The sequence below is a fragment of the Talpa occidentalis genome, unplaced genomic scaffold (genome assembly GCF_014898055.3).
Source record: "Talpa occidentalis isolate TD23 unplaced genomic scaffold, MPIMG_talOcc4v2.1 talOcc4.17, whole genome shotgun sequence".
Taxonomy (NCBI): domain Eukaryota; kingdom Metazoa; phylum Chordata; class Mammalia; order Eulipotyphla; family Talpidae; genus Talpa; species Talpa occidentalis.
In genome coordinates, this window is record NW_023601754.1 from 40,276,148 (window position 1) to 40,296,878 (window position 20,731).

The 20,731-nt window shown below is 57.3% G+C and overlaps 2 protein-coding genes across 2 annotated transcripts in view; one reads left to right on the top strand and one right to left on the bottom strand.

Moving 5' to 3' along the window:
• The window catches only part of RYR1 (ryanodine receptor 1), a 106,432-nt gene extending 100,851 nt beyond the window's left edge, over positions 1 to 5,581 (top strand). Inside the window, exons 96-104 of the mRNA XM_037517859.2 lie at positions 1,081 to 1,211; positions 1,310 to 1,370; positions 1,738 to 1,884; positions 2,128 to 2,262; positions 4,250 to 4,406; positions 4,795 to 4,859; positions 4,947 to 5,047; positions 5,207 to 5,258; positions 5,393 to 5,581. Of these exons, the coding sequence (XP_037373756.1) occupies positions 1,081 to 1,211; positions 1,310 to 1,370; positions 1,738 to 1,884; positions 2,128 to 2,262; positions 4,250 to 4,406; positions 4,795 to 4,859; positions 4,947 to 5,047; positions 5,207 to 5,258; positions 5,393 to 5,488 (945 nt within the window). The 3' untranslated portion in view covers positions 5,489 to 5,581. The remainder of the gene's footprint in view (positions 1 to 1,080; positions 1,212 to 1,309; positions 1,371 to 1,737; positions 1,885 to 2,127; positions 2,263 to 4,249; positions 4,407 to 4,794; positions 4,860 to 4,946; positions 5,048 to 5,206; positions 5,259 to 5,392) is intronic.
• Positions 5,582 to 5,678: 97 nt separating this feature from the next.
• MAP4K1 (mitogen-activated protein kinase kinase kinase kinase 1) lies at positions 5,679 to 20,731 on the bottom strand. The gene is given in 31 exon segments (XM_037518034.1): positions 5,679 to 5,835; positions 8,275 to 8,330; positions 9,134 to 9,204; positions 9,287 to 9,376; positions 9,564 to 9,626; positions 9,920 to 10,094; positions 10,929 to 11,032; positions 11,231 to 11,289; positions 11,395 to 11,503; positions 12,558 to 12,618; positions 12,697 to 12,773; positions 13,358 to 13,451; positions 13,677 to 13,738; positions 13,741 to 13,758; positions 13,854 to 14,016; positions 14,449 to 14,491; positions 14,964 to 15,040; positions 15,115 to 15,164; positions 15,633 to 15,711; positions 15,888 to 15,998; positions 16,480 to 16,561; positions 16,655 to 16,717; positions 17,110 to 17,241; positions 17,638 to 17,710; positions 17,803 to 17,845; positions 17,963 to 18,010; positions 18,090 to 18,145; positions 19,435 to 19,499; positions 20,199 to 20,289; positions 20,412 to 20,469; positions 20,633 to 20,731. Coding segments are annotated over 31 exon segments (2,442 nt in total). The 3' UTR covers positions 5,679 to 5,765.

The window sequence follows — 20,731 nt, forward strand, 5'->3', positions numbered from 1 at the left end:
GGACACACGAGGAGGGTCACTTGCTGCCACCAGACCATCCCTGTCGAGCACCTGCTTTGTGTGCAACCTTGTGTGCAAAGCCTCATGGGGCTTTGCCCCTCAGAGGAGCACCTCAGTTTCTGAGCATGGAAACCATACTTTCCTCTCTCCATGAGATGATACCAACATAGCCTAAAGCCTGGCACAGAGACAGTGCTCAGACATGAATGGTGAGGAAGGAAGGGAGGCATACTGTGTGAAGCACACAGATTTCAAAGAGTGTGTGTCCTGGATTGCTTGCTTCTCTATTCCTGTGTCAGCCTTTCTGTGCCTCAGTTTCCTTCATATTCAAAGCGAAAGAAAACACAAGATATGTCTCCGCTGTTACCATCATTCATTCACTCAACAAATATTTACTGAGTACTTCCTGTGTGCAAGGGGGCATGTTAGGACCTGAAATTCAGCAGTAAACAAAACAATCATTCTGACATTCGAGTTGAAGAGAGATGAAGATCGCATTTATAATGTTCGGGAGGTGAAGTGCTGGAGAAGCAAAGAAGCAGTGGAGAGGGTGGGGCGTGAGTATGTTGCTCAGGAGAGGTTGCTCTGGCATGTAGGTGGTGAGGAGAAGGCAAGCTAATTGATAAGGAGGTGAGAGGGTGAGCAGGTGGAAATCTCGGGGACAAATGGCTTAGCTAGGGGAAGCAGCCAGTGCAAAGGCCCTGGGGCAGGAATGTACCCGGGGGTATTTGAAAATCTGTAGCTGGAGCAGAGTGAGTGAGGGGGTACATGGAAGGAGAGAAGTTCATACATGGTGGAGGGCCCAGGTACTTGGGATTCCCTGCCTCCTGCTTAATACAGTAAATTCTTACAATTTGGCTAATAAATCAACTAAACCTTTTTCAGTTTGGAACCCCCCCTCCTTACGCCAGGAAGTGAAGAAAGCTCTGACTCTTCCAGACAAATGCACTTTCAATTTCTCAAAGTTCAGAGTATCCCCAGAACATCCCGTGCAGACTCCCACCCTCCCCCACTGCAGCTGTGCCTGCACACCCTCCCCACCAGCTGTGCCTGCACACCCTCCCCATTCCCCCCATGCAGGTTCTGGACAAGCATGGCGACATCTATGGGCGGGAGCGGATCGCTGAGCTGCTAGGCATGGATTTGGCCTCCCTGGAGATCACAGCCCAAAACGAGCGCAAGCCTGAGCCGCCCCCTGGGCTGCTCACCTGGTGAGCAGGGGCAGCCTGGGCAGCCTGGGGCAAGCAGCAGAGGGAACCTGGTTTGACCCTCGGGCATCTGACTTTCTCCTTCCCCCCACCCCACACAGGCTCATGTCCATTGATGTCAAGTACCAGATCTGGAAGTTTGGGGTCATCTTCACAGATAATGTGAGGAGGGCCCGTAGATGGGGAGGGACTCTCAGGAGAAGGGTTGGCGGCTCCACCCCCAGGTATCCCCAACCAGGGACTGATTCCTGAGCCTCTATGTACCTCGGATCCCAGGGTACCCTCTGACCCCACCAAGGCTCCTTCTTCCCCAGAACATTCTCTGGTGCCCCTGTTGTGCTCTCGAATTCCCTGACATTTGGCAGAGTATCCCTGATTCCTCTCAGGATTGGCTCTCCTCCAATACACCCTAGCCAGAGAGGGCACCCCGACCCCCAGAGCACTCCAAACCTTCTCGAATGTTCCCTGGCCCCAACGTACCCTGTGTGTCTCTGCGTGCTCCCTGACGCCTGACCCTGTGTGTCCACAGTCCTTCCTGTACCTGAGCTGGTACATGGTGATGTCCCTCCTGGGGCACTACAACAACTTCTTCTTTGCTGCCCACCTCCTGGATATCGCCATGGGGGTCAAGACGCTGCGAACCATCCTCTCCTCCGTCACTCACAACGGGAAACAGGTGTGGAGAGGGCCTGGCTGAGGGGCGAGCCTGCCGGGAGGAGCTTGACTTTGAGTGGGTGGAGGGGTGAGGGCCTGGCTGCTGGAGTGGGGAGGGGTAAGGCTGTGCGGGCTCAGCCAGGGCAGCTGTGGGTCTTGAGAAGGGGCGAGAGCCCCAGGGGCTGATCCAGGTCAGGACTGGGGAGGCCCAGCAAGGGGGAGGGACAAGCTGATTCTGGAACCGGCCCACCCCTGCCCCCCCCAGCTGGTGATGACTGTGGGCCTCCTGGCGGTGGTGGTCTACCTGTACACCGTGGTGGCCTTCAACTTCTTCCGGAAGTTCTACAACAAGAGCGAGGATGAGGATGAGCCTGACATGAAGTGTGACGACATGATGACGGTGAGCCCCTCCCCCAACACGCTTGGCCAAGTGAATGACTGTCCCTGACCCTTAGTTTTTCAGTTTGTATAGTGGGCTAATCATAACTACCTGAGGGCCTCCCTGGTGGCGCAAGGGGTTAAATCTCAGCACTATGAAACTATGGGCAGCCACTGCAGCACAAGTTCGATCCCTGACCAGGGAGCTACCCACATGGCGCAGCAGACCTCTCCTGACTTGCCCACTGCTCTCCTCAGCAGTGTATTTCAGTCAGTCTGCCTGTTCTGTTTCCCACTCTGTCTCTGGTGAATCCTCTCACCCCCCCCACACCTCTGGCCCGTACCCCAGCTCTTGTATGCATAAATATAAATAAATCTTTATAAAATAATAATAACAATACCTACGTGGTAGATTTCTGGAGGTTTCTATGAGCTGCTATCACAAGTAGCCTTGAACAGTGCCAGGAACATAATCCACACTCGGTAAATGTTAGCTACTGCTGTAATATTGTTTGAGCTTTGAAAGCTTTTATTACTGGGAAGGTGCTTGGGCCGTAAGGTGATTTGGGGCAACCAACCCTCCCCCACTCTGCTGTCCTCACCTGTCAGATGGGTGTGTAACAACAGCGCCCACATCCAAGCGTTGCTTTTAGGACTAAATGGTGTTCCCTGACACTCTGAGACTAGATGCCTTAGGATAGCGCCTGGCTGCTATTAAGGATGACACAGATGTCAGCCACTGTCATCATAGTCAGCAATTAAAAGTGTCACCTGATGAACGGGCGTACCAGGCAGGTTTACGTTTTCTCTTCCAGTCTAGAAGTGGGGGCCGTGGCCCAAATTGTGTTTCACCTCCGAGTGGCATGGCTCACAGCTGAGAGAGTCACGCAGGCCTTTGTCTCAGACGGTGTCCTGTAGCTGACACCCTGCTCCGAGAGAACAGTCCAGGTCCTCAGTCTGACCTCTGAGGCCCCACCAGAGCTGGTCTTGCACCTACAGACTTGTCCTTACCATAGTCATTGGCCTTTTGCTTTTACCTAAGACAACAGGGTTCTCTCGCTTCTGGGGGACACAGAGAGTAGAAATGTGAAATCTTTCACAAGTGCAGGGCAGACCATGCTCCCCACCCCTGACTTCTTCTCACCACTCAGAACCTTTGGCTCCCCATCTCCAAGTGGATAAAATTGAATCCCTTCACCATGACTCACGAAGCCCAGAAAGAACTAATCTTGCCTGAGTCTAATCACAGTCCTTCTTGCTTTTTGATCTGGTGGCCTGGTCCTCTTTCAGTTCCCCTAAGACCGTGGTTTCCTCCCAACTCAGGCCCTTTTCACCTGACACACTCTCTGCCCACCCCACCCCAGGTCCTACATACACTTACACCCCTTTACTTAACAACTCACCTTTCAACTTAAATGCTGCCTCCTACAGGAAGCCCTCCCTGACCACTAACTAGTCCAGGGCCTGCAGAGCTCTGTGACCGGGCCTGCCTCATCTCTCTCCCTGCTTTTGCTCGCAGGAGCTTTATGTTCCAGCCTCACCAAAGCTCTTTCAGTTCCTCACAAGAGCAAAATATATTCTCTTCTCCCCAGTGGTGGTGTAGCTCATGTGGTTTTCCCTCCCCCCTAAACACCTTCAAGCTCCAACTCACACAGAGTCCCCTCTTCTAGGAAGCCTTGCCTGATCACCCCAGCTGCGTCAGGCTTGCAGAGCTTCAAAGCTTTCTGAGTTCCCCATCTCACCCTTCATCACACTGTGCCTCCCCTCCTGCCTCTGCCCCCCTCCCTGCCTGACCCCTGTGTCTTCCCATCACAGCCCTGAGCAAATCCGGGCTGTCACTGTCCGATGCCATGTTTGTGAGCCTTGTGAGGGCAGAGCCCAGAGCTGTCTCAGTCCCTGCCGTGCCGCCTGCCCCCCACCCCCAGCACAGGGCCCGGCCTCTGGTAGGTGGTTGGTAAATGTCAGATGATTGAATGGTGACCAACATGCTTCTCGCCCTGCCCCCTCAGTGTTACCTGTTTCACATGTACGTGGGTGTCCGAGCCGGTGGGGGCATCGGGGACGAGATTGAGGATCCAGCAGGCGACGAGTACGAGCTGTACCGGGTCGTCTTCGACATCACCTTCTTCTTCTTCGTCATTGTCATCCTGCTGGCCATCATCCAGGGTCAGTAGCGGTGGGCGGTGGTGGGGGCCGGGGCTCAGTGCCCAGTGCTCAGAGCTGGGAGTGCAGACTCAGGATCCAGTTTGGATTATAAACTGGGTCTGTCTCTCCTTACTATGAGACTTCAGGCAAGTCACCTCCCTAGGCCTCTGTGTATCCATCTGCAAAATGGGCATGTTTATGGCACTAAACTCAGAGGGTTGTTGTAAAAATTAAGTCAGTTCCTAGGTGTTAAGTATCTGGTGCATAATAAATGCTCAATAAATGCTCGGTGTTATTTTTAGGAAGCAGGGTGAGGCTGGGGAGATGGGGGATGGAGGCAGGGCCAGAAGAGGGCGGAGTCTGAACAGGTCAAAGGTTGGGCGCTGACCTGCACCCTGCCATCCCCCAGGTCTGATCATCGACGCTTTTGGTGAGCTCCGAGATCAGCAAGAGCAAGTGAAGGAAGATATGGAGGTAGGGCCCGCGTGGGGCGGCCCGGAGGAGTTCTGAAACTCCGGGACAGTCGCGTGGCCTTGACTCATGTCTCCCCGCCTCTCACAGACCAAGTGCTTCATCTGCGGCATCGGCAGTGACTACTTCGATACGACGCCTCACGGGTTTGAGACCCACACGCTGGAGGAGCACAACCTGGCCAATTACATGTGAGCTTGGGCCCGCTGGCCTATCAGGAGGACGGGGCCTGGCCAGAGTGCCAGAGCCGGTGGTGGGCATGGGCCAGCTGGGGCAGCGGGTGTGGCGTCCATGTGGGTGGCCTCCCGGTCAGGAGGAGAGGGTGGTCCTGACCTGCCTCCCACCCCCAGGTTTTTCCTGATGTATCTGATAAACAAGGACGAGACGGAACACACGGGTCAGGTAAGGGGGTGCTAACGGGAGGGCAGTGGGCCATGCGTTTGAATATAAGGTCAGTAGCTGGCAGTAAGAAGCTCGTGTCATTATCAAGCCTTGGAAGATGTGACCCATCGAATCTTCCCCATCCCCCACCCTAGGAGTCTTATGTTTGGAAGATGTACCAAGAGCGATGCTGGGATTTCTTCCCAGCTGGAGATTGTTTCCGCAAGCAGTATGAGGACCAGCTTAGCTGAGAGCCCCCAGCTGGCCTCCGCCCCCACCTCAAGTGCCTTACTCTCAGAGCAAGCCCTGTAGCCCCCCAAACCAAGTACTGGAGAAATAAAGTCTCCTACATCCCTCCTGTCACTGTGTTGGATTGGTGGCATTTCGGGGTGGGTGGGAATTCTGCCTTCCACCCCTCAAAAAAAGAAGACAACGGTGACTGAAGTTGTTTATTTAAGTCCTGAGCACTAGTGTGTCTGTTGGGGTGGGGGGGTGCAGGGACTAGTGCCTGACACCCTCCCTAGGGACTCATTCCTGGATGTAGAGGTTGCTGGGAGCATTGGGGTCATCCGTCGGGCGTGTCTCCACTATCACAGGCCTGGGGAGGGAAGAGAGAAGTCAGTTTGTTCATTTGTTCATTCTGTCATTCAAAGTCATGGCATCTGTGCCGACACAGTGCCAGTCCCTGCCCTCGGGCGCGCAGTCCAGAGTGGCAGGCAAACATGAATCAGTGAATTACCTGAGTGCATGGGGCACAGAGCAGGGAAACCCAGCCCAAGAGGTCAGCCAAGGTGCCCCCAAAGAGATGGTGGAACCCCAGAGAGTCTCAGGAAGGAACTTGGTTAAAGGGCAGGGAAGAGTGTTCAGAGCAGAGGGAATAGCCTGTGTAAAGGCCTTCAGGTGGGATAGGAGCTGGGGCTTGGCTCCAGAAGGATTAGGTCTTTATATAGAGGCCACAGAAGTTTTTTTTTTTTTTTTAAGATTTAATTTATTTTTATACAAGAGCTGGGGTACAGGCCAGATGTGCGGGAGGGTGAGAGGATTCACCAGAGACAAGAGTGGGATGCAGAACAGGCAGACTGACCAAAATACACTGCTGAGGGGAGCAGCAGGGGCAACAGGAGAGGTCTGCGTGCCATGTGGGATTCTCGCCGGCTGGCCGGGAATCGAACCCGCACTGCAGAGGCTGCCGACAGCTTCACAGTGCTGCGCTCAACCCACTGCACCACCAGGGAGGCCCAGAAGTTTTCTTTTTTTCTTTTTTTTTTTTTTTTAAAGATTTATTTATTTATTTATATAAGCACTGGGTACAGTCAGAAGCGCGGGAGGGTGAGAGAATTCACCAGAGTCAGAGGGGGGGGCAGAGCAGGCAGACTGACAAAGTACACTGCTGAGGGGAGCAGCGGGCAGCAGGAGAGGTCTGTGCACCATGTGGGACCCTCGCTTTGCGGCCGGGGATCGAACCAGCGCTGCAGAGGCTGTGGGCAGCTTCGCAAGCCAGCGCTCAACCGTTGCGCCACCGGGGAGGCCCAGAAGTTTTCTTTTTTATATCCAAAATGGTTAAGTTTATTAGAAAAAACGGAGAAGATGGCGCTTGCACAGACACAAGTGGGCAGAAAGAGCTGCCGACAGGTTTCAAACAGTGACACAGTCAAATCTGGATTTTAAAAGACCTTCTGCATGTCATTAGTCTACAGGGGATCTTTGAAGGGGTTCTCCCCAGCTAAATTGGGGACTAGTTGTGCTTCAAAATAAACAATGGGGGACCTCCCTGGTGGCTCAAGGGGTTAAGCACAGCACTGTGAAGCTATTTGCAGCCTCTGCAGCACGAGTTTGATCCCCGGCCAGGGAGCTGACCCACATGGCGCAGCAGACCTCTCCTGACTTGCCCACTGCTCCCCTCAGCAGTGTATTTCTTCAGTCTGACTATTCTGTTCCCCACTCTGTCTCTGGTGAATCCTCTCACCCCCCATACTTCTGGCCTGTACCCCAGTTCCTGTATGCATAAATAAATCAATTTTTAAAATAAATAAATAAATAACGGTAGTAGCAGGTTATAAGTCACAGAATGAAATGGAAATCCATGAAACCATGCTGAAGGGTGAGCTCCCTATGGTAGAACAGCAACTAATAAATGTGGAAAGAATGCTAGAAAGTCACCCTAGTAACCATCCTAATAACAGATTCAGGCAAAAATCATCAACAGATTCTAAAATGAATAGATGAAAGACTGATGAGAAACAGTGTGTTTACATTGTCTCAATAATTGCCCCCCCCAAAAAAATACTTAGTAAACAGGAAAAAAGAATAACTTCGTAGTGGAGAAATCTGGTTGGCTCCACCTTAACCAAATGACCAAATGATCAAAAATAACATAATGGGACAAAGTGCACTGTCCCTCCTGGTGCGCTGAGGACACACCATGGTGTCTGTGATGTTACAGACCAAAACATTTAACCTGGAAACCTCAAACCCAGCTGAGGGACAGTGTGTAAAACCCACTTTCCTGTGCTGTTGAAAAGTGTCAGGGTCACGAAAAACAAAGTCTAAAGACTTGTTCCAGACTCGAGACTAAAGAAACTCGAGTCCTAAATGCACATCCTGGTCCTGAATCAGACCCTGGACCAGGGGAAGAGAGTGTTCATTTTTGGTGGTTAAGAGTATCTGTGTGACCCCTGGGGAGACTCGATGGGTGTGTGATGAGGAGGCTACGGGGGTCAGTTTCTGGATTCTGACAGCAACAGTGTAGTTTGTAAGGATGTTTCCTTGTTTTTGATTTAGGACACATTACACCCAAGTATTTAGGGGTCTATGGGCATCATGTCTGCAACTTACTCCCCAACAGCCAGAAGTAGAAGGGTGCACCAGATGTGTTTTGTTTTTTTTTTAAAGTCAACATCTGAAGAATTTGAGTAAAGGAGACTTTTGCAACTTTTTGTGAGTCTAAAGTTATATCAGAATGAAAATACCCCAATATGGCCTCGCCACATCAGAAAGCCCCCTCCCAGGCCCTCTGGCCCCTTCCCCAAGACCATACCTGGGGGAGCCAAGCAGACGGAAGGTGAGGGTGGGGTCCCTCAGTTCTTGCAGCAGCTGGGGGAAAAGGTGCTTATGTCAGTGTCTAGACGACTGCCCCCCACTCCCTTAGAGAGAGAAGGGGGAGGAAGCTCCCCAAATTTCTCATCTCAGGTCCAGAAATAACCATTCTTGACCATACTGCTCACCAGCTGTGTGATCTCAGGAAAGTTACTTGACCTCTCTGTGCCTTGGATTATTGACCTGTGAAATCACAGTGCTTATCTGACAGGTGAGCATGAAGATTAAATACAATAAAACCCTGAAAGGCAGAGTGTCAGAGTGTGGCACATCGTGGTCTATGAGCAAAACACCATTTTCCAGATGGGAAAGGTGAGGCACAGGAAGGGAGAGTCATTTGCCTAAGGTCAATTAGCTGGATTTCAACCCAGGCAGTCTGCTCCCCGCTGTTAACCACCCACATGTCTCTATATGATCCCCACTTTATAGCTGGGAGACTAAATTGAGGAGAGTAGAAAAGTCCCTTGTAGAAAACCACGTAGTGGCCTGGATGAGCTCTGGACCTTTCGCTGGGCACCCGAACAAGTAGGCTAAAGTCCTGCCCACTCTAGCGGCCACTGCAGGTGATCAGGCTCATCAGCTCTACAACCCATCTTTCTCCAGCAGCCCCCACCCACAACGCCTTTCCCAGTCACGCCCCAAGCTAAGCACCACCCAAGAGACCCCAAACTAGACCCTGTCTCAACTGAGACTGAAGGAGACTCCAGGACTTCGCACCCCGGCTTAGTTCTCCCAGCCCACCTGATGAAAGTGACGGGGTGGGAGGCAACGACGGCAGGTACTGAGATCGAGATGCTTACCTGGTCTGAGCCTGGAGCCCACACCTGCACTCCGTGCTTCCAGAAGGCCTGGAGCCGACCCCCGACCATAGCTGTGGGGAGAGCAGTGCCTGTGACCCTTGGATATCAAGGGGCCTCCCTCCAGACCCCGGGGCCCTCCTACCCTGCACCTACCCACAGCCTGCACGGCTTCAGTCATGGGGATCTCTGGAGTTCGAAGACCCCGGACTGGAGCCCCCTCGGGGGTCACCAGTTTCAGAGACCCTAGAAAAGGTAGAGAGAAAGCTGTAAGGCCAGTGATCGGGGCTCAGAAGTCTACCTAGGGCCTGGGCAATGGAGCCAGTGTGAGAAGCAGGTCGGGGTGAGGCCCAGTGGGACGTGCTGTTTCTGAGTGGCACAGGGGCTGGCGTTGAAGATGCAGCAGCAGTGGGGAGGAGCGGAGGGCCCTTACCGTCCATCAACACCATCACCTTGTCTTCTTCAACCTGGGTCACCTGTACTGGCCCTTTGTGCTCTATTTGAGAGAAGGGTATTCAAGAACCAATTCAGCCTAGTTCCACCTTCCTGCGCTGGACACTCTCTGATCCCCCAGCACGCGGGCATCACAGCGACCCCGCTGGGTCATGAGCTCGTGCTCATAGAGAGCATGAGTTACAAATCCCCGCCTTTCTCCGGTACTCGCTCCCACCCGGTTCCCAGTTACGCCCCCCGCGCGAGCACCGCCCGACACTAAGGACCCACCCCCTAACGGGGATCATCCGGGCCGCCCCCAGCAGCCCCGCCCCGGCGAGACCCCGCCCCGCTCACCGGTGCTCATCTCGCCCAGCCAGCAGGACAGCGCGCCGAAGCGCACGGTGTGGAAGAGCACCGACTTGGCCGGCCGCCCGGGGCTCACGCCGATGCACACGGCAGGTAGCTCGGAGCCCGGCCCGGTGAGCAGCGCGAACACCGGCAGGGGCGTCGGGAGCGGGAACAGCACCTGCTGCGGGGCCACACGGGGCGGGGCGGGCTCAGAGGAGGCTGGGGGCGGGGCCTCATGGCGGGGCGGGCTCAGAGGAGGCTGGGGGCGGGGCCTCGGCGCGAGGCGGGCTCAGAGGAGGCTGGGGGCGGGGCCTCGGCGCGAGGCGGGCTCAGAGGAGGCTGGGGGCAGGGCCTCGGCGCGAGGCGGGCTCAGAGGAGGCTGGGGGCGGGGCCTCGTGGAGGGGCGGGCTCAGAGGAGGCTGGGGGCGGGGCCTCGTAGCGGGGCGGGCTCAGAGGAGGCTGGAGGCGGGGCCTCGTAGCGGGGCGGGCTCAGAGGAGGCTGGGGGCGGGGCCTCGGGGCGAGGCGGGCTCAGAGCGGCTGGGGGCGGGGCCTCGCGGCGGGGGCGGGCCCAGAGGAGGCTGGGGGCGGGGCCTCGAAGGACTCTGGCCCTGGGTCTTGGGAGGTGACTTCTGAAAGATTCAGGGGTTCGGGCTCAGAGGGCTTAGGTCGTGCAGCCTTAGAAAGCGACGAAGTGGCTTCGGAGTGGGCGTGGCTTCCACTCGGGGGCGTGGCTTCCACTTGGGGGCGTGCCCCTTGGTGACAGGCGTGGCCCCGGGAGCGCTTGGCTTCCCAGCCAGCGAAGTCTCTTTAGAGACTCAAAGGCCCTGACTGGGGTCCCCTGGGACACCCGGGGAGCGGGTGCATCGGGCCTGCAGAACTAACAGTCCAGGGGAGGGGGCGGAGTTTAAGGCTCAGGAAGCCACAGACCCGGTAGGTGGGCGGAGCCTTGGGGAGGATTGGGGCGGGGCCTCGGGTGGAATCCAGCGTGGAGGGCCTCAGCCCCTGGCTCCCTACCCGGACCAGCAGGAACTTGTTCATGGGCTGGTACCACTGAAGCAGGACCACGGATGTCTCCAATGCCCCGCACAGGAACGGGCCCCCGGAGCTCGCGGCCTCGGCTGTGGGTGGGTAAAGATGGACTGAGGTCAATCCCCTACCCCGACGCCCACTCTCCCGCCTCCCTGGCCTGCAGAAGCCACACCTCCCCCCTCCCCGCCCCCGAGACTCCAACACCCCCGCCTGAACCCTCCAACTTAACTCTGGGCTGATGCAGGCACAGCCCACCTCCTCCCTGCACACCCACGGGGCTCTCTCACCCACACAGCACGCCCGGCAGCCTTTGGTGTCCTGGATCTTGGTGGAGACCATGTTCTTTCTGCAGAAGAAAGTTGGCATTTTGTGGGGGGGCGGGGGAGGAGAGGGAGGGAACAGGACTGAAGGCCGTGGTTACAGGGTCTGCCAGGCCACGGGGAACTGGTACCTTGCCAGGAGCCGGTGGGGGCTAATGTGAGCGATGGGGCTTCCTGCTCTGGTCTCTTTCCTTTCCAGCAGGCCCAGGATGCTATGAGAATACAGGTGGGGGGTCTTTCCTGCAGTGTGTGTGAGTGTAGGGGGAAGCAGGCAGTTATAGGACCCTGGATACAGCCCCCCCCCTTCCCCTCATCCCTCACTCAGCCCCATCCCTTTGCCCCAAACGCCCAGGTCTTCACGCTGCACGCCCTTTCCACTGATTCACCTCCCACTCGACCTGTTTTTAAACCCCCACTGTCTTTGGCTCTGGTGAACAGTGGTGAGTAAAACACACTCCATAACCCTGCGGGGCTTGCAGCCGCCTCAGGAAGTCTGGACTCCCAGCCAGCCAGCTGAGGCTACACACACTTCAGAGCTGAAGAAGATCGATATCTGGTTCTCAAGTTCGCCTCACAGACATGATATTAACTAGTGCATGAATCCTGTGTGGCTTGACATTTCCCCATAAATTAGAAATTCTTTTCAACACGTTAGTAAATGAATGGCGTAAAATTTTAATTACAATTTGCTCGCATTATCTTACTCAAGTGGGGAATGTGTCCTCATTGTGATCTGTACATCAAGGAGATGTAGAGTGGTAGGGAAAATTTTTTTTAAGTAAAGACAGATACGACAGTCTTCTCAGAATTCACATGAGCTTAGGGGGAAAATTGGGGGTCGTTCACAAGTCTGATGTGGATGTAGTGCGAGATGAGCAATCTCATTGCTGGTGGTTTCCACCGTTAAGGTTAGTGGCAAGTCGGCATCTAGCTCAGAGATCTGAGCTGTCCTAGGTATGCCCAGAAAGTTTAATCTGGCCCCAAATAGCCTGAAAATAAGTGATTTGTCTCTCATCTAAAGGACCCTACACTCTACTGGCTTCCCTGGCTACACTGGCTTTTAAAGCTAGAAAAAAAAAGAAAAGAAAAGAAAAAAGAAAGGAAATGTAAGAATAACTTATCACAGAAATTAGTTCAAAACGGACTTGTGGTAGGGACTAGCGTGAGGGCCTTTTACAGATGGGGAAACTGAGGCTCTGGAAACAGCCATTTCTCGCCCTAAGTGCCACAGTGGAGAAGTGGCTGGGATTTGAACTTCTGACCCCCACCCCTCCCACCCAGCCCACATCCTGACCTGAGAGAGACATGAGGACGTTGTTGATGGAGTAAACCCAGGTCGTCCGGCTAGGAAAGAGCTGCAGGATTGGGGAGAACCTCATGTAAGACCCCGGTGGCCCCCAACTCCAGCCCTGACCCTGGGTGCAGCCCCTCACCATTTCCAGCGTGGCTTCCTGTTCGTTCCTGTTCAAGATGAAAATGCCTTCCTCGGCCCCTAGGAGCAGGTGCTGGTCTGGGGGGGACAGACACCAGGACGTTGGGACCCCCCTCATCCTGGGGGACCTCCCAAACTCCCAAACTTGTTACACCCCAAACACTGGCACTCTGTCTCCGAGCTCGGACCTTCGAGTCTTCCACCCACCACAGCGGTGTTCCCAGCCTCTGTTTCCCCAAATCTGAACTCACATCCTGACCCAGCCCCGCAGGTGGGCTCAGTTTATCACCTCCCACTTCCCACCTAGGCAAGTCCTGACCCCTCCGTGGTCCTTTTCTGTTACATTCTGTGAAAAATCCCGGCCCCAAAAGGCTCATCCCAGTCTCTCGACCATTCACCTCCAACATAGGTTAGTGGGGTCCTAATGCCCCCATCTTGTACCCCTAACTCTAACTTTCCTGTTATATTGTGGCCCTCAAACTCTAGTGTTCCTGGTTTTCACTCTCAGGCTCATCTTCACGCTCTCCATCTTTGAACCCCGAACCCCAAACCCAACTGATACTCCAGACTCTGCTCCTGCCTCCTTCGGCTGACCCCACCCCTTCGCGCCTCCCACCGAGGTCCTCCCCACCCCGCGTGCTCCTGGATGCTCCCAGCCCCACCCTTGGTGGAGGGATGTGTCCAGGCGGTCGTGCTGTGGATCCGGAGGGGGCAGCCATTGAACAGCTTTACCAGGAGGGTACATCCCGGGGTGGGCTGCGGGGCAGGAGGGGGCACAGGTTAGGGTTCTGCTGCCGGGTGCAAGTCCTGCCTCTGTACCTCAGAGCTCTCTGACCTCGCCAGGCATGAGATCAGTGTTGGGACAGAGGAACTACTCAGCCACTGCCACCGTCTACATGGCTGCCCGCCCTCCCCGCCCACCCCACCCCTGGCCTCCCCTACCCCTTGGCAGGCACCAGTCCTCGGCAAGCTGCTCCTCACCTTTCTCTTCATCTTTTCCTTCTTGGGGGGTAACAGTGGGGGCTGGTCGGGCTCCCGGGCATGGGGCTCCAGAGTGAGGGGTCTAAGATGGGGTGGAGGAAAATCAGTCCCCAAAGACCCCTCCACCTGTGACCTCCCCCCGCCCCGTCCCCCTCCCACCCCGGCCTGCCCGCTTACCTGAATGGGCAGTTAAGTGGGGGCTTCGGGTGACTGGGGGAGGGCCACGGTGGGGCGTGCGGGGGGGAGGCCCACTGGCACACCGAACCAGCACCCCTGGGCTCAGCAGTGCCTCGTCCTCGATGCCAATGGGACCTTCGTCTGACGGGGAACGTAGCTTGGGCTTGGGAGAGGAGAAGGAACGTGGGGAAATAGATGAGGCGCTCACAGAGAGACGGGGCCTGGTAGCGCCAACCCCGGCTCGGCCAGAAGCGGCCTCTGAACGTGGCTCTGATCCTCCTCACCATCCACCGCCACCCCGGCCTCCTCCATGCCACCCCCAGACAGCAACAGGCTCCAGCCACGGAAAGGTTAGTGCTGAGGGTCTGATGAGGTTCCCAGGACCAGCTCCTGACCAGGCTAAACCCCTGGAGTCGCCCCCCTATCGCAGGGCTCTGCTTCCTGCCAGTCCCAAGGGGCTCATCATGCCACACTCCCAGACCTCAGGGAACCTGGGTGGGGTACCCCCTTCTATCCTAGGGAGCCCGGGATCGCAAACGCCAAGGCCCCTGGCCTGCTGAGCCCTCAGCCACCCGGCTCTGGCCTAGGGCCTTACCTTGGGGGGCAGGGGAGGAGGGATATCCTCTGCAGGGTTGGGGCTGAAATACAAAAATGAGGTAATCGGTTGGGGTGCTGGGACACGAGGACCCTCAGGCGCCTGACATCAGGAGAGCAGGGCGCTGGCTCCCTCCGGGCTGAGCTGAGGACGACAGACTAACAATCGCGGTGTTAGTAGCAGCTTCCCTCGGATATCAGGGTTCAGACCGAGGTGGGGTGAGAAGAGGAGGAAGGATGAGGTGAGGGAGGAGGGCTCGGCTGCAGGTGAGGCTGGAGCAACATCTGGGGGAGCTGGGGGCGGCGAGGCGGAGGGCGCGGGGCGGGCAAGCCGGGCGGGGAAGGACGCGGGTGGCACAGAGGCCATCCTGGAAGGAAGTGGGGCGGGCGCCAAGTAGGGCCTGAGATTGGGAGTTAAGTTGAGGTCATAGAAGAAAGTGGAAGGAAGCTGGGGTCTGAGGTGGGGGTGGGGGGAGGGAGGCGGGGCTGTGAGTGGGGGCTGGGGGGGCCGCTCACATGTCCACGTCGTCGTAGTCATCATCTGACTCTGACAGGTGCTTCCTGGGGGCTTCTCCAGGGGGCTGCGAGCGAGTCTGTGGGATGATGACGTGTCAGCAGGGGCCTGGGGCGGGGAGGGGGGCAGGGCAGGCAGGGGGAGGCCTCTCACGGTGTCAGTGGGGGGTCTGGACGCCATTCCTCTGAACTCCATGTGCCGCCCTGAAGGGGTGAGGAGAAACCTGTGGTGAGCTGGGGAAGTAGATTTAGGGACAGAATAGAACTGGGGGGACTGGGGCCCAGGATCCAGCATGGAAGATGTCCCTCAAGCTGTCCCTCTCTCTTGTTTTAGAGAGGCTTCATTTGGGGGTCAGGGTTTGGGAGCAGGGCGGTGGGGGCCCTTGTGTTTGTTTGGGGGTCCATTTGGGTATCAGGGTTCTGACAGAGTTTTGAGATCTCTTTGGGGGTCAGGGTGGTGAGTGGAAGGCTCAGGGCATCTGTTTGCAAGTCAGGGAAGTGGGGTCTCCATAGTCAGATACCCAAAGGTGATGGGGGGCTCTGAAGGCCTGTTTAGAAGTGATGAGGGCCTCTGTTGGGGTCTGATGGTGGAGGAGGTCTCTGGTGGGCAGCTCAGGGGTGTCTCTTGGACATCCACAGTCAGGGGTCCCCAAGCACAAGGACTCTACTCACGATAGCAGTCTGCATCGGGGACCCCCAGAGAGGTGGACCGGTGGGTGGATTTGATCCGCCGAGGGATGGCAGGGGGCAGCTGGGCAGAGCAGGGGTGGCATCAGGGTTGTGGTGCCTCAGCACCCCCGCCACCCTGTGGGCCAGAGCCCTTGGTCCTTCCCACCACCCCTGTGCCCCCAGCTCTGCGCCAAGCCCCCAGCTGCTTCCCCTCCTCCTGAGTGAGCGGCAGGCAGGCGGCCAGGGGGGCGCCCTCACCTCCTCATCTTCAATCTCGCCTGCAGGCGCCCCCTTCCCTGGATTCCTGAGCTTGTCAAGGAGATCCAGGATCAGGCCTCTGTTCAGCCCCGGCTGGGACACCAGTTGATGCTGGGGGCGGGGGGATGGGGGTCAGCAGACAGGCTGGGCTGGGCTGGGGGTGGTCCTGGCAGGGTCTGGCTGAGGGGATCCACTGGGAGACGTGCCAACAGGGAACTTTGGGGAGCTGTGGTCTGGGGATTCTGACAGTGCCAGTGAAGGAATTTGATGAATTCAGGGTTGGGGAGGCGGGGCTTGGAAAATTCCAGAGTGTCTGAGAGTGGACCGGGATTCCCCGGGAATTGCAGAGAACACCCAGAAATGGGACCTGAGGCCTTTGGGATTTTGTGTGTTTTAGCACTCGGGGTTTCTTGGGAAAAAGATATCTGGGGTACAATTTGGAGAGTCTTGGCGGGGTCTGGGAAAATCTGAGGGACGAGGGACTTTGAGAGGACCCTTGGGGTTCTATGGAACAAAATGATCCATGTTCTTGGGAGTCCTGGGAGGCCCTGGGGGGCCTGGGGGGCAGGCTTCTGGGGGAAGGGATGCTTACGCTGAGCATCTTGGTAGCGCCAGGCCGTTTCTTGGGGCTCTTAGTGAGGGTGACTTTGACAAAGTTGTGGAAGGCAGCCGACCTTGGGGGGAAGAAGGGGTGCTGGGGTGAGCAGACTAGAGCTTCCCATCGGACCCCCCATGCCTGGCTCTTCCCTCCCATGTCTCCCCCTTACCATTTGCTTTTATCCTTTAGCCGGGGAGGCTGGTACCCACTCTTGGTCATGAGGAAGAGAACCCTAGAATACGGAGAGAACGTGGGGTCAGACCTCACAACTTGAGGGACCCCCCCAATAGCTCCGAGGTCAGCAGAGAGCAAAGTGAGGGGCAGGATGGGAATGAGGAGTAGGTTGGGTACTGCATGGGGGGGGCATCCCAGGGGAAGCCCCCCTCACATTATGAGCTGCAGTATCCACAGAGGAGGCTCAAGGTGGGGGTCCCCGCATTGGGGGGTCCTAGTGTGGAGGCTAAAGAAAAGACTTTCTGAGTTGGGGGGATCCTTGAGGGTCTCAGATTCAGCTTAGAGGCACGGAGCCTCCTGTAGGGGGTCACGATGGGGGCAGCAGGTTAGGTGGGTGCTCAGGTCAGGGCCAGGGTCTCCGGGCGCAGAGCACCTGCCGCGCCCGCCTACCTGAGGGGGTGCACGTCAAAGAGCGGCGGCTGCAGCTCAGCCAGCTCGATGGCAGTGATGCCCAGGGACCAGACGTCACACAGCTCGTTGTAGCCCCCCTTCATCGCCACGGCCGCCACTTCCGGAGCCATCCTGGGGGCAGAGACCCTCAGAAACCAGGGGGGGACCTCAGGAGGGGGAGGGGAGGCCTGAGTGGGGGCAGAGCGGGCAGGAGGGAGACTGAGAGGCGAGTGGGGCAGAGAGGCAGGTATGGAGAGCAACCCAAGGACAGACAGAGCGAAAGACAGACAGAGACAGGGCCTCAGACAGGGGTAAGAGACAGAAAGGCACAGAGGCGAAGAGATCGGGGTGAAAATCAACCAAATGATGAGAGAAACAGGGCGAGAGGGACAGAGAGCCCAAGGCTGGTGGGAAACTCAGGTGCGCCCGCGAGCAGGCAGGAAGCAGTGGCAGGGGAAGGGCATTCCCCGAAAAGTGGGGTGGGGGAAGCCGCTGCCCCCCACGCCAACCCTGCCAGGCGCCCCTCACCAGTAGGGCGTCCCGATGAAAGAGAGGCGTCGAGCCAGCGTGGCCCCGATCTGGGCCGAGATGCCAAAGTCAGCTGGAGGCAGAGGGAGGGCATAGTGACGAGGGGTCCCCTGACCCTTTGGGCGGCCAGCGAGCCCCCTCCCCGCCTCTGCCGGCCGCACTCACCCAGTCTGACCTCCCCAGCGTCATTGATGAGGATGTTGGCTCCCTGGGGACCAAAGCGGGGTGAGTCAGAGCAAAGGCCTCCTCCATTCCCTGATCCCCTCTCAGCCCCCCACCAGGGCCACCCCGTCTCCTGCCTCCTCTTCCCCCCCACCAAGGCCACCTTGATGTCCCGGTGGATCTTCTTCTGTGAGTGCAGATAGGCCAGTCCCTGGGGAGGGGTGGACATGGGGGGCTGTGAGTGCCTGGGGGCGGCGGCGGGCCCGGCCCCCGCCCCGGCCCCTCCTCACCTGGAGCACTTCCCGGCAGACATAGCCGATCTGCAGCTCAGACAGGGCCCCCGTCACTGCAAAGGTCACCCCAGCAGCGTTGGGTGGGGAGCAGGAAGCCTGGCCTTGGGAGCCCCCGGCCCCCACCCACACCAGCTGAGAGGGTGCCACGTGGGCTCAGGGAAACCAGTGGGAGGGGGTGACTAAGGGGCCGTCAGCGGCACAGAGGCAGCGAGGAGGCCGGGAACCCGAGGCCAGAGGGAGGCAGAGTCACTCAACGGGTATTTATTGCACGTCTCCTGTGTGCCGGTGTCTGTGGGTGGCACCGGGGACAGAGCTGTGGCCAGGAGAGGTCCCTGCCCCCCTAGAGAGAACATTCCAGCAGGCAGGATGGAGAGGAAACGAGATAAAGAGGTAAGATGCACAGCAGGTGAGCTGCATTCCCAGGAAGGCCAAGCAAAAAAGGATCTAGGGAAATCCGTGAGGCCAGGGGGGCGGTCAGCGGTCAGCAGAGGCCACTCTGAGGAGGTGATGGGGCAGTCTCTGCCTGGAGGGGGACAGAGAGCAGGTGCCGAGGTGGGGAAGGGGCCTGGGGGGTCTGGGAAGCAGCAAAGTAGGTGGAACAGAGCGGGGGGAGGAAAGTGGTAGGAAGTGGGGTGCGTGAGCCAGGATGAGGTGGGGTCACATTCAGGGGTCACGAGGACATTGGGCATCTCTTTTCGGGGAATGGTCCAAACTGAACAGAGACCAAGGAGCGGGAAGACAGGCACACCGAGAAGGAAACGCATTCGGAGGTGCGCGAAGGAATAGGGGTGCCAGAGGGGCCAGGCCTAACAGAGGGGCTGTGTCACTGTGGGCCTGTTTGCCCCTGAGGCCTCCTTAGTGGAGCTCCTGACCTGCCAGGTCTCGGGCTGGGAGACAGGGAGATGGCTGAAGGCAGAGGCGAGTGTCAGAAGTTGGGGGGTGATCAGAGGTCTACCCCCATTCCCACCCCCCCTCAAATTCTCCAGAAGTGTAAATAGCAGGCCAAGGAAAGAATCAAGAATCGGAAGCCCATTCACTCAGGTTACAGAAGCGGGGACCCCTTCTATGAGCCAGGCATGCGGGAGTCCTTGGGCACTTGAATAACCTCCACCAGAAAATGCAGATGCAAGCAGAAAGGGAGGGAGACGCAGGGAAAATTTGTCGTGGATCCTGGGGTCCGAGAGGGCGGGGTCCGGGGTCCGATCGGTCACCACAGTACCCCCAGCACCATCCAGGCAATGAAAGGGTCTCTTGGCAATGACATATGGGCCAGAAAGTCCATCCCAGGTGACACGCACAGACAGGAGAGGTGGGGTGCCGGGCTCCCCGCCCTCCCCCTCACCTTGGTAGATGTCCTGGAGAGAACCAGCCCCGCAGTATTCCATGCAGATCCAGAGCTTCTGCAGCCTACAGCAGGTCAAGGTAACAGTAGCGACAAAAATAGGAATAAATGATCCTTCCTAGGATAATCCCTGGCTCACCGTCTAGGTCAGTGAGGACATCCTGGAGCAGCTCTCAGCTGTCTCCCTTGCCCACCAGGGTGAGTGCACCCCACTTCCGTTTTAGAGATGGGGAAGCTGAGGCTCAGAGGGGAAATGTATGTTCAGAGTCAACTGGATTTGAACTCAGCTCTTTGGGTTTCTAACCCCCGGCACCTTCCGCTGCCCCGTGCTAACCAGGAGACACAGGGGCCATCTCCCAGGTTGTGGAGGATCGACGGGGACAGAGGGGCCCGGGGTGCCAGGTCTGGGGAACAGAGGTCATTATGGGGACATCTGAGATAATTAACTGGGGGGTCAGGGAATTTAGGAGTATAAAAGGAGTGAAACTGGGGCAGGATGATGAAAGGTTAGTTTTCGGGGACTTGGTTTCAGGTTCTATGAAGAGGGCAATTTGGGGGACCCCTGGTGAGAAGTGGGGGTTCCAGATTGGGGATTAGATTGGGAGATACTCTGGCCAGTAAGAACTTCACACTGGGAATCAAGTTAAGGGGCCTCAGTTAAAAACGGGGGTCCAGAATTGGAGGTCAGGTTAGGGGGTGCCCAGGTGAAGAACGGGGGTTCTGGACTGGGGGCTGGGTCCCAGGGGAGGTCTGAGGTTCATCACCAGAGGTAGCTCCCGTGGTAGGCCACGATGTTGGCATGCCGGCATGTTTTCAAGATGAGGATTTCCTTCTGAAGAGTGGAAACATCATCATCTGGGGAGGGGGGGGCAGGAGAGAAAAGGCCGCTGCAGGGGGACAGCGCTGGGGACTGTGAGCCCAGGGTCCCGGTAGGCGGGGTGGGGACATAGGGAAGGAGTCCTGGGTCCTCTCCTCACCAGGCTCCATCTTCACCATCTTCAGTGCCACCAGGTCCCCCGTCACCTTGTCTCGAGCCTTGTAAAGGGGAAGTTGGCAGTCAGGCAGGCCCCATTCGCCTGAACTCCTCAGCATCCGTGAGCCAAAGCCGAGAACTGGGACTCTCTCGACTCCCCTCCTTGGCTTCCTGGGCCTCAGCTCGCTGGTTGGAAGGGGCTAGAGAAGGAAGGAGAATCCTCACCTTGAAGACTTCTCCATAGGTGCCGCCACCCAGCCGCTGCAGCAGGTCATACTGGTCCCGGGGGTCTCTGTTGAAGATGTCTGGGTCCACGAGGTCCAT